General features: G+C 37.6%; 1 protein-coding gene and 1 long non-coding RNA gene across 2 annotated transcripts; both read right to left on the bottom strand.

Annotated features, from left to right (window-relative positions):
• Positions 1–720: 720 nt before the first annotated feature.
• LOC107802214 (tubulin beta-2 chain-like) lies at positions 721–2,832 on the bottom strand. The gene is made up of 3 exons (XM_016625668.2): positions 2,347–2,832; positions 1,685–1,954; positions 721–1,578 (listed from the first exon to the last, which is right to left on the bottom strand). The coding sequence occupies exons 1-3, from the start codon at positions 2,738–2,740 to the stop codon at positions 899–901; spliced, it is 1,344 nt and encodes a 447-aa protein (XP_016481154.1). The 5' UTR covers positions 2,741–2,832; the 3' UTR covers positions 721–898.
• A 3,513-nt stretch (positions 2,833–6,345) lies between these two features.
• On the bottom strand, positions 6,346–8,466 carry LOC107802211 (uncharacterized). The gene is made up of 2 exons (XR_012706855.1): positions 7,139–8,466; positions 6,346–6,714 (listed from the first exon to the last, which is right to left on the bottom strand). It is a non-coding gene; the product is annotated as an uncharacterized LOC107802211 (long non-coding RNA).
• Between the last annotated feature and the right edge of the window lie 4,578 nt (positions 8,467–13,044).

Here is a 13,044-nt window from a genome sequence, read left to right as displayed (position 1 = left end):
TGTTTTGATCGGGTTCTTGCTCAACAAAAAGAATTCTTGCTCAACAAAAAGAATAATTTTTCTTTTCTAAGAAATTAAATCTCATATGGGCATGTGAGGTTCTTTTCGTTAAAAAACTAACAGAAGTTTGATCGGAGATTAAAAATGTACCACTTTATTAAAAAGAAATAGGATTATTTTGAGTTAAAATCCAAAAGATACTGGACTATTTTGGGCCTTTTTTCTGCTTTGTATGCTCGAATTCATTCTGACTCAACAAAACATCTAAATATCTGGCTCCATAAATCGGTGCACTCAATGAAGGAAATTACGAGCTGTGAGATAGCTACCCTACTCCAAGTTTGTCAGGAGTTTCATCCAGACGATAAAGCTTTCGTCTGAATGTGATTTCCAACAAAATCAATAATAGAACTAGATTGGCTTTCTCAAAATTGCCTTAAACACACAGAGCCTTAAATAGCAGCACGACTTTTGACAACAATATATGGAGTAGAAACAACAAGAGCTCAGTAAAATCTCTTGGAAGGGTATAGTGCGTACGCAGAAACGCAAACACACTTTGGACAATCTTGAAGCACAAACAAGTTGCTGCAGGAATCACAAAAAATGAAAACAGAGAGCAAAAGATAGCAGGAATCACAAAAAATAAAACACATTAACAATCAAGATAAGATTGTTCAAGACTAAAACTAAAAACAAAGCCAAAAGAAACAAGTACTATTACAAACAGACAAGAAACATAATACTTGTATAAGCATAGCAAGTAGTCTTCCAAAAGAAATATTACAAAAGCCTGAAGTTTGAAGAGCACTATTACATCACATAGCCAAAAGAACATCAACTGGAAGTTGTGGTTTTGGCTTCATTCATATTTCAAAGTTCACAATAGCATTTCAAATTAATCCTCCTGAGCTTCCTCCTCTTCATCCTCATAATAGTCTCCCTCCTCATCAGCAGTGGCATCTTGGTACTGCTGATACTCTGAAACCAGATCATTCATGTTACTTTCAGCCTCAGTAAACTCCATCTCGTCCATTCCCTCACCAGTGTACCAATGCAAGAAAGCCTTTCTCCTGAACATAGCAGTGAACTGTTCGCTCACACGCCTAAACATCTCCTGAATTGATGTCGAGTTCCCAATGAATGTCGACGCCATCTTAAGTCCAGTAGGTGGGATATCACAAACAGTTGATTTCACATTGTTCGGGATCCACTCAACAAAGTAGGAAGAGTTCTTGTTCTGCACATTGAGCATTTGCTCATCAACCTCTTTTGTGCTCATTTTTCCCCTGAACATAGCAGATGCAGTTAAATATCTTCCATGGCGAGGGTCAGCTGCGCACATCATGTTCTTAGAGTCCCACATTTGCTGTGTTAGCTCGGGAACTGTCAAAGCTCTGTACTGCTGAGAACCACGGGAAGTCAAAGGCGCAAATCCAACCATAAAGAAGTGGAGCCTTGGGAATGGGATCAAATTCACAGCTAACTTCCTTAAATCAGAGTTCAACTGCCCAGGGAAACGCAAGCAGCACGTGACACCAGACATTGTGGCTGATATCAAATGATTCAGATCTCCAACTGTTCCATCAAGCAATAAGAAAATAGTTAATAAAAGCACAAAACAATAACGTATATACTAGTAAATACATGAGAAAGGGCAAATCAAGATGCCAAAAGATCTTACAGCTTGGGGTGGTGAGCTTTAAAGTTCTGAAGCAAATGTCATATAAAGCCTCATTGTCAAGGACCATACATTCATCTGCATTTTCAACTAGTTGATGAACAGACAGAGTAGCATTGTAAGGTTCGACAACAGTGTCAGAAACCTTTGGGGAAGGAAAAACTGAGAACGTAAGCATCATTCGGTCTGGGTATTCCTCTCTGATTTTGGAAATCAAAAGGGTGCCCATACCCGACCCTGTTCCTCCACCCAATGAATGGCACACCTGAAATCCTGAAACAAACCAAAAAACAAACATGAATCAAAACCCAAAAACATGTAAATCTCTGAAAATTGTGAGATCCATAACACCAAAACACATGCATAACATCAAAATTTATCCGACTAAATACATTTAACCTTCAACTAATTAATATGTGCATTTTTTATCCATTTGCCCAAGAATTTCACAATGTACTAAAATTATTAACAGTTCCACCATTTAGTCACCGTTAAGTTGTATTATTCCCCCATATTTGAAGTCAATATAGTTTAAAAAAATAGTCTATATGTAACATTTCTTCTACATAAAGAGATCGAAAAGACACATTTTAATTAATTGAAGGTTAAATGTGCATATCATAAGGAGAAAAATTAAGCATTGAGGGACGGGTTGAGAAACAAACCTTGCAGGCAATCACAGTTTTCAGCTTCCTTACGAACGACATCAAGAACAGAATCAATTAATTCAGCGCCTTCAGTGTAATGACCTTTAGCCCAGTTATTACCAGCACCAGATTGGCCAAAAACAAAGTTATCAGGCCTAAAGATCTGACCGTACGGACCAGATCTGATACTGTCCATGGTACCAGGTTCCAGATCCATAAGAACAGCCCTAGGAACAAACCTTCCACAGGTTGCCTCATTGTAATAGACATTGATTCTCTCAAGCTGGAGATCTGCATCTCCGTCATATCGGCCGGTAGAATCAATGCCGTGTTCGGCACAAACTACTTCCCAAAACTTGGCACCGATTTGGTTGCCGCATTGTCCACCTTGAATGTGAAGGATTTCTCGCATTTTGAAAATAGGAGCGGAGAAAATGTACGGAGAGAAAGGAGAATAAGAGAGGAAAAGTAAGGGGATTAAAGAGAGGTATGTAGGGACAGAGAGGAGGTTGATATTTATAGTGAGATTTAAATTATTTTAGGGCTTGAGAGAGATGGGGTGGGGTGAGCGGCGGAGCCGGAGCTCCAGGCAACGGTTACTGAATCAACGGTCAGATTGAATTTGAAACTTGACACCTTGGAATCTGTGGAAAAGAATTTGAAATTTGAAATTTGTGGGGGACAGCTGGATAAGGTAAGGATTTTAGCACTGAAGGTCTACAACATATGGCATAAAGCATTACTGGTCCTTTTAGTTTAATCAAAGTACAATTGCATCCTTAACTTTTCATCTATGGATAGTTTTTCCTCTAATAATAGTTGCTCGCACCGAGTGTCTGTATCGCGCATAATAAAGGCAAGACACGTGGCTTATATGATTAGTTAATATATATATTTCACTTTAATGTATAATTAATATCATTAAATTGTTTAGTTCAATATAAAAAATAAGACCGAACAAATAGAGGTGAATTTAAAATTTGAAATTTATGGATTCTACCGTAATCTCAAATAAATATACAATAATAATTGGGTGCATAGTTGGATATTTATAAATACTTAATGGACTTCTTGATAGAAATACAATGTCTACGCAAAAGTTATTAGGTTTCCGGAAACCCAATAACAATACTCTAGATCCACTACTGCGAACAAATATATTTCATCGTTGTTCTATTATTGTCCCTTCCTAAACCGATGATCTATTGGAAACAGTCTTTTTATTTTCATAAGGTACTACTTGATATGTTATTGTGTTATTGTTGTTGTTGGTGTTCTATTATTGCCCCCAAAGCACTATGTAATATCTTGATTATATGGCTCGTCATTAACAAAATCTTTGCAAAAGAGTATACTCCCTTCTATTGAGCTATTATGATTGTTTTTCTTCCATGATATGCCAACTCATTTACAAGTGAAAACAATGGAGGTAAATAAAACAAGTTTTTTTCTCCGACAATGGACACTATAAAGAGTTTAAGCCCCTGATTGAAATATTCATAAAATGTTAGGAGCCTATCAGTTTTGAAATTTCTAAAAAACAGAGTCCGAATATTTTTTATCAATGTATTTTTCAAAATTTAACTCGAACGTATATTTTTCCAAAAACTCCAAAATATAAGTTTGCAAATTCAAAAAATCTCAGGAACTTCAAACAAACACTATTAAATACTCTTTTTCAGTTGCAACTTGCAACTTCGATTACTTATTTTTTTTTCAACTTCATTACTCATTTTAGTATTTTTGAAATCATAATTTTCTTCAATTAAATAGTAAGAGATAAAATTTACAGAGTAAATGACAATATATATATATATATGTATATATGTATTCCAACTTCATTACTGAACAACCCAAAAGCACCCCCAAAACTCGATGTCATAAGTATGAGCATCAACTAGGAAATACAGTAAAATACTACATTTGTCTGGGGATACAATTAGACAGGAGTGTGCAAATAACTCGGATGGAGACTCTGTGCGTACTGCGGACTCGTAACGTGGAATGCAACTCACCTAAGTCCCCGCAATAATCGCGCCTATGCGCCCACAAGTCCACTAGACATATATGCACCTACATAAAAATGTGCAGCAAGTGTAGTATGAGTATAAAATCAACGCATACCTAGTAAGTATCCAGTCTAACCTCGAAGAAGTAGTGATGAGGGGTCGACTCCGATACTTACTATGGGCTATCAATAAAGTACCGATATTATAATTAAGCATGGATTGTATAGAACGACTGTAAACTCAATAACATAAAGTAAGTAAACAATTCTTTTGTTAATAGGAAATTTTTAAATTTATTTTTCGTCATTTAACATTTCGTATCTCAGGCCAAAGAAGCAATAACAATTATTATTAATTCCAAAGATTTATCATGCGCAAATCATGTCGAGGTCGTACGAACCGATCCAACATAAATATTTAAACTGTGCACTGCCGAGGGTCGAGCGACGCAAACCATAGATGCATTTATCTGCTACCGAGGCGTTCGGCCCACTCCACAAAAGAAAAGTACTTTAAGAAACATAAAATTCTCAACAATAGTCAAGTGTCCCATTCACAACTTCAAGTAAGTGAAATTTAACCCTTTACGATTCTTTTAGCAAATTTCAATATGACTTAAGCAATTAAGTTATCAAGTAGGGGCAAACATTGTAAGTATAACATGATATGGGTCATAGACTACCCGGATAATAGCATAATTAGTAGCTACGTACAGACTCCCGTCACCTTGTGCGTATGTATCTCCCCCACAAATAGTAGCACATATTAATCAATTCACCTATGGGGTTAATTCCCTCTTACAAGGTTAGAAAAGAGACTTACCTCGCTCCGAAATTCCATTACCGGCTCCCAAGCCTTTTCAACAACTCAAACTGATGCCCAACGCTCCAAAACTAGTCAATAAATATACAAATCCATAAATATATACTATAATACTCATTACAATCCAATTTACAATAATTTCCAACTCCGCTCGAAAAGTCGATAGAAATCATCCTCGGGCCCACGTGCCCGATTTTCAAAAACTTTTCGAAGGTAAACATTACCCATAACACCACGAACTCAAATATATAATGTACTAGTAAACTTGCCGCGCTTCGCGCGGTTGTTAAATAACATTAGTATATTTATAGAACAATTATTTTTTAGATTAGTTATAAAATGAGAAGTTGATAGATTCTTTTAGAACTATATTTTTCGAACCATTCCTTAAATAGTACTATAAGCTATTAATAATGTAATTTATTTTATTTTTATGCATTTTGTAAATATTAGTGGGGGTTAGCAGTGCTAAATACGGACCCAATCCAAAATCTAAAACAGAGAACTGAAGTTTAACGACATGTCCATCAGATAAGTTAGATCTTTATGATTTGTTCTAACAGTTTTATGATACACATGTATACTCCTTTGTCAATGACCTCTATCATACCACTCTTCAGAAAAATCCCAGATAACAAAGGAATTAGTTTCAATAGCTTAAAAGTCCCACAAAAATGTCAGATTATAATGGTTAGTAATCTGGAAAAGTTATCAAGAAAGGAAAGTTATTTGCACAGTTAACATGCCGAGGCAGATTGTCTGATGGGCATAAAGTCCATTAGGTACTCTAACATAGAAATACGCGTGTAGATATGCTCATTCTTAAAATTTGAATAGTAATTAGGAACAATGAATGAGTAATGCAACATCACATTGCGTTAGCCTATCACGATAATGTATGCATTTCAACTTTCCCAAGGGGTGTCAATCCAAAATGCTACTAACAGAGTATGACATCCTTTTGTTAAGCAAATCATTGATTATTTTTTTAAATACGTACCATAGTTACATTGTCCAAGCTGATATAGAAATACAAAGGCATCATAAGTTGGTAAGTGTCCTGATGGCCAATAATTCCAAGGTCTCATACCAACAAAACTAAATTTATATATTAGAACTACTCATAAAAAAGAAACACAAATCAAGTACATACGTAGAACAGAAAAGAAATAAGGAGAAAAGAGCATGAGTTGACTAATACCTTCTTGATTCTATCTATCATTGTCTAACATTTTGTGGCTAACAGCTTTTAGAAGTAAAAGATGGGGAAAAAAATTATTCTACAAGATAACAAATCACATGTTAATTTAATGAGATATTCTTCTTTATATAGAATTATTCCCCTCATTCTACATACTTTATTGCCATTTGAATGCTTTGAATTTTAAAGGACTGAATTAAACTTTTAATTTTTTCCCTCTTTAAATACATTTGAAACATTAAGAAATTATCTTGCAGTTCTCTTTCCAGTGAATTCATTGTGTTTGAGCTGCTCAAGTGCTTTTTTCAGCTGCTGAGACTGCAATATCGGATTTGATCTTGTCATTCCAGCACCCTATATCAGATATTCCATATGATGAGAAAACCAATATCAATTGACAAAAATTAAAGAATTGGAGCAACAATATGCCAATAACAATTTGGTCTATCCACAGTTACATTGGTATTCCTCCTAAGCACATTAAATAGAAATACTAATCTTCAACTTGTTCTCCCGTATTTACTCATTGTCAATATTAATTAATGCAGGAGCTTCTTCCATTAGTTTGGAGGAAGCAAGCCAGCTCTTCCCTGGCTTTGAAGGAATTGCTTAGTTTCTGCTGCTTAATAATAAGGCCCTCTTTCAGAAAATTCAGTAAATTGTTCTATTCCTATGACAAAGATAAAAAAAAAAAGCCACGGAGCGCTGTAGGAAAAATTACGATTAATATTTTTATGACGTTGATCCTTAAGTCCAAGAATGATGAAATGGTTCTTACTTTAATTTTTGCATGATGGTGGTTGTGGTGTGTTGAAGGTTCTACTGACGACACAACTTCTTTACATTTGCTCCAAGTGCCTTGGCCCTCTTCTTATGGTTTACATTCTCCACATGAGAAATTCCAGAAAAATAACAGTAATTTCTATACATTATCAACCTTCTGAGGTGTAACAGATAAAAAGTCACAAGCTATCCAACCCTTGTCATATCATTTTGAGTTGTTAGCAAGTGATTAGCAGCAGTGAGCTGCACGCGCAATGACATGGCATTGAATTAGTTTGAGTTGTCCTGTTTCCTCGACGTGGTACTTAAACTGATATATTTTAAGATGCATAAATTCTCTTATACTAACACTTGCCATATATAAAAACCCAGTATGACATAAACAGGTAGCTAAGAGGGCGACACTTGCTGCCAATAACGTCAAATTTATCTCCTAACATCAAAATTAAAATGTAGAATCCATATTACATAATAGGCAAAATAAGTCTCTCTAACAGTTGAAAGGCGTCACCAACAACAATAAAGCATTTTCCCTAAATGATTCATAAAATAACTAACACAAAAAGCAGACGAAAATAATACGTTAAGTATAAATAATGAACCAATAGAAGTTCCAAGAGTGTCTGTTATAGGCCCTTGTTTTGCCCTCGGCCACATCTCTATCACAAAGGTATAAATAATCAAAATATGAGAGGGAATAAGGAATTAATTAACATGATAAAAGAGAATAAGTTAAGTGTTTTACCAAAGTAGTTAAACACATACAAAAAGCACTTGAAATCAGAAAGCTTAAATGGGTAGATTAGCTTTGCTCAGAATGTTGACCGAGAGAACCGAGATTTGATGTAGAGAGCGATTCCTGAAACCTGAAAAGAGGAAATAAGTGATTCGTTTGAGCAAATCAGTGAGACAAATTTGAACAACAAAGTTGCAAAATTTGACAAAGCACGGCACATTAGACCAATAAAGATAATGAATCAAATCTGCAAAAATAATTTGAACATCAAAAGACAGAGATGGAACTCTCAAATGAAAAAGGGAGAAGGAAAAAGGAAAAAGGAGGATAAGAAGATGCAGCAACAGAGAGGGAAGGTACTACCGGTTGAAAATTTGTGCTCTTACTCTGATTTTAAATGGAAAGAAAAGTGATTGACTATCAGTGGGAAGAAAATCGTGTCATCGGTTTCGAGAGAGGGTGGAGAAAAAGTCTGCTTTGAGTAATATATAATATTGGAAGGAAGTGATGGCCCTTTATTCTGGCAGTTACGGGGTCTTTGACATGCGGCTTTTGGAGTTTTTATTACAACACCGAACCGGCATAAAAAAGAGGAGAAATACAAGAAAAAGGAGAAAAGAGATAAATAGAAATGTTGCTCATAGGAATTGCCACATCATTCTTTTAAGTCCCTCTTTTATATATATATATATATATATATTCTTAATTCCATTTCCAAAATCGTGGTCAAAATCCAAAAATGCTAATTTTTTAGATTTTATACCAAAAATCCCAATTTCTTCAAATTTAAATGCTTAAATCCTTACATAGTCTATGTATTTAACTTATAATAAGTGGGAATAACTTACCTTGCCATAGATGACGAAAACTTCTACTTGAAACTCCTCAAAATCGCCCAACCAAGAAAGAATGAAAGAAAATGGGCCAAATCTCGTTCTTAAAGAATTCTACTGCCCAGCGACATCTCGCACCTGCGATCACTTGACCGCTTATGCGGTTCCGCAGGTGCGGCCAAAATACCGCTTTTGCGGTCCTCCTTCAGGCCCCTCATTTCCCGTATCTGCGGCCCGGCAGCGCTTCTGCGCCTTCGTTACTGCGTCTCTTCGGGCGCAGTCCCGCTTCTGCGGAACTTGACCGCATCTGCGGTCCCAGCCTCCCCCAGCGAATTCTGCTTCTCCGCCCACTCTTGGCCACTTCTGCGGCTCCGCACCTGCGGCCAAAACCTGGCAGGTGCAATTACACCAGACACTAGGTGCCTCAGCATTCCCTAAGTCCAAAAATTGATCTGTTTACCATTTGGAATCTACCCGAGGCCCTTGAGACCTCAACCAATAATACCAACATGTCCCAAAATACATTACGAACTTAGTCGAGCCTTCAAATCACTTCAAACAGTGCTAAAACCATGAATCGAATCCCAATTCGAGCTTAATGAACTTTAGAACTTCAAATTTCTACATTCGATGACGAAACTTATCAAATCACATCTGATTGACCTCAAATTTTGCACACAAGTCACATTTGACATTAAAGACCTACTCCAACTTTCGAAATCGGAATCCGAACTCGATATCAAAAAAATTCACTCCCGGTCAAACTTTTCAAAAACCTTCAATTTTCAACTTCCGCCAAGTGTCCCCAAAATGACGTATAGACCTCCAAATCTACATCTGGACGCGCTCCTAAGACCAGAATCACCGTACGGAGCTATTTCCAGGCTCGAAATCCCAAACGGACACTGATAGAATTAAGATACACTTCAACCCAAATTTATGAAATCACTCCAAAATGCCAACTTCCCACAATAGGTGCTGAAACGCTCTCGGGTCATCCAAAACCTGATATGAACATACGCCCAAGTCCAAAATCATCGTACGAACCTATTGGAACTTTCAAATTCTGATTCCGAGGTTATTTATTCAAAAGTCAAACATTAGTTAATTTCTCCAATCTAAAGCTTCTAAAATTAGAATTTTCTTTCCAAATCAACTCCGAACTTCCCGAATTTTAATTCCGACCACACGTATAAGTCATAATACTTGAAGTGAAGCTACTCATGGTCTCATACCGCTGAACGACGTGTTAGAGATCAAAACGACCGGTCGAGTCGTTACATTCTCTCCCACTTAAACATATGTTCGTCTTCGAACGTGCTAAGAACTGCTCCGGAATTTGCCGAAATCATTGACCAACACCTCGTGCACCTACCCGACCACAACCCAGTTGAGCACATTAGCTTAAGCAAGTCCGAAGATCCTCCCTTTTATTTAGTCAAATAAGCCTTAGAGCCAAATTCCAACATCCAGAATTCTCCATCGGCCTGTTTTCAACATACGAACACCGCATCAGTCACTACATATTGTACCAAGACATGATTGTATACCTGTTCTGAATTCATATCATGCACCGCATAATTCATATGACCATAATAATATCCTCTGACAACAATAGCCACAATTCCACGAATCAGATGCCCACAACACACCTCATGACACATATAAGTCATGTTCCAACTCTTACAATACTGCTACGATGAAAAAGATGTGTAGAAGTTCATAACCAACCGCCGAGTCACAAATCATTGAGTCTCTCCTCCTGACAAGAACCATTACCCCATCGTGAACCAAATAACAATATTTTCTCTTTACTATGCCTTATATACATCCGATCGCACTGATCCCAGGTCCAATAATCTCGTCTCTCCCAGTACAAGCCACTCAGGCAATAAGCTATCTCAGACACTGTCAAAGGTCTCATATGATACAACAACGTGCCAAAAAGCTACCAACTCTAATGTGATACATAAGAAAATCGAACCCTAGAAGGAACTACTCAACCCACGTAACTAATTAAACAACTGAAAAGATGTCATGAACCTTCCTTGGAACATGAGAAACAAGACACACCAGAATAGATATGGGGAACTGTACTCAACATCACACTGTTGCGGCATGCAACATGATCCCCATATGATATCGTTGCGGTGTGCAACCCTATCCAACCATGATACCATTGCGGCGTGCAACCCGATCCAACCATGATACCATTGCGGCGTGTAACCCGATCAAACTATGATATCATGGCGGCGTGCCACCCGATCCAAACAAACTATCCGTGGTTGCGTACCACCCGATCCACACATAATAATCTATAAGGAAATACTTACCGAGCTAGAATTCTCATACTTAAAAAATACCGAATGTCGACCACAAGCACGCCAAGTACATAATGCCATCCATGGGAGACAGATAGCGCCATACGTTACAAAACTCAAGCACGACTAAGGTGAAATAAATGACCTGCATCTCGAGAGCCATCCTGCTCATATAACACTGCAAGCTACACGGGACCATAACACATGTGCGAATAATCAAGTCATCTCGCAACCCACATGGCACAATAAAGTATTACATGGAATATGTGACGACAGAAATAACATCCAAGGCCCGAAGACTTCTCTGTAAACAACGCTATGCTGAAATGAACATATCCGGCCTGATATAGAGCTCACATTCACATTTAGGTCCATCCACAGACCTCCTGCCGATTCTGATCGTACAACACTAGGCTAATAACCTTATAAGGATCCATAATACCCCCATTTTCCCATGACACACAAGAACAACTGTCAAACCTGGAATAAACTTCCACAGTTCACAACCAAATGAATAGAGCGCTTTCCAGGCTTAATTTCTCACATTAGCGATATGACCATAATCTCCATACTTGGTTTCAATCTTTAACAATCAAGTGACTAACATGTTACGCTCATACAAATCTCCCCCGTGGGCCTCGCTCCCATGATCTTCACTCAGGTAGCAAAGTCTGCTCATCCATACCACCAACCGTTCTAATTCTGTAAAGCGAATAAAAAATAATTCGCAAGTCAATGCACAAAGCCTCTTCCATAGAACACCATTCTCAGGTTACATTAAAGAAAATGACAGCTTACTCTGAACATCTGAATTCACCCCTACTCATCCGAGCTCGTGACATTCTATCAACACTGAACCGCAACCTTGACCTTCAACTTCCAGTTCCCATGCCGCTCACTGCATCTATCATGCCGCTACGCGATAATACACATGTTTACCATAACCCTCGAACTACTAGTGGGATAACCACTTCATTGGCTAGAAACCTTTCACTTAGCTCGTTATGTAAGAACCAATGCACCACATAATTGAATTCTCAACCCATAGAAAATACAAACCTCAAGTCGTGATCTAAGCCGCCATAACTCTTCCGGGATCCATTTACACAACAAAGCCATTCGAATCAAATACCTCCCAAATCAACCAAGTGGCAGTGGCGCTCAAGCCCAAGTGTACAACCACAAACTACATGTATAACTTCACGCTAAAGAAACTGATCATTGCCATAACCATGCTAATTCAACCGTTACTAACTGACCCAGCTTCTTCCAATTTATTCTCTACTTGCCTTAGAAATAATAATAATAATAATAATAATAGCTTCATTCAAACGTAACGAACCAAATCCGCACTCGTCCTGATTGACCCTATTTCACGAGATCACATTATCTCAAAACCCAGGAACCATCTCATACACTCCTTGTGTGCACGTTCGCATCTTCAGCTGGTACACCTATTCTGATAATTTCTTAATGAATCCGAAGTTATTTTCTCTCATTCCTCTAATGCTACACCACAGACCGAAGATAACATAGAACACTCCAAACCCCTTTTATAATTCGCTGCAAAAGCTCGATACTTAACCATACTACAGACTCAAAATCCTTAGGCACCGCACTTTAACTTTTGAATCCACTAGGACCGTTGTTGAGAGTCACCCACTCCGACCTGGACCCGAATATAATCAACTCCAAGGCTCTACTAGCACATGAACACTCTCTCAAAGAATCACCCGGCTGAATCACTTTCCTTGTACATCACATCTACATGAAGCATAAACTCTAAGTCTTCCCAAAGCCTTAACATGAATTGATAAGGCCAAATATAACATACATTTCCCATATCCTTTGCTCAAATTACCACTGATGTTTTCTTTCCTTAGTATTAATAACCCACCAATATGCTGATAACCAGAAACCTTACAAGTAGACAACCATGCAATCCAATCGTAGACGGTGGGGCTCTCCCACTTAGCTTGGAGCTATAATTACATAACCCTGGATACCTCCA

Source organism: Nicotiana tabacum, chromosome 24 (assembly GCF_000715075.1).
Source record: "Nicotiana tabacum cultivar K326 chromosome 24, ASM71507v2, whole genome shotgun sequence".
NCBI lineage: Eukaryota > Viridiplantae > Streptophyta > Magnoliopsida > Solanales > Solanaceae > Nicotiana > Nicotiana tabacum.
Note: the sequence above shows the minus strand (reverse complement) of the source record. Positions and strands in the feature narration are given on the sequence as shown.

Bases quoted from the DNA above. Each gene is read 5' to 3' on its own strand.
- LOC107802214 (XM_016625668.2), bottom strand. From the start codon at position 2,740: ATGCGAGAAATCCTTCACATTCAAGGTGGACAATGCGGCAACCAAATC. The intron at 1,955-2,346 runs GTTTGTTTCTCA...GGTTTGTTTCAG, and splicing joins AAACTGTGATTGCCTGCAAG to GATTTCAGGTGTGCCATTCA. The intron at 1,579-1,684 runs GTAAGATCTTTT...TTGATGGAACAG, and splicing joins AAAGCTCACCACCCCAAGCT to TTGGAGATCTGAATCATTTG.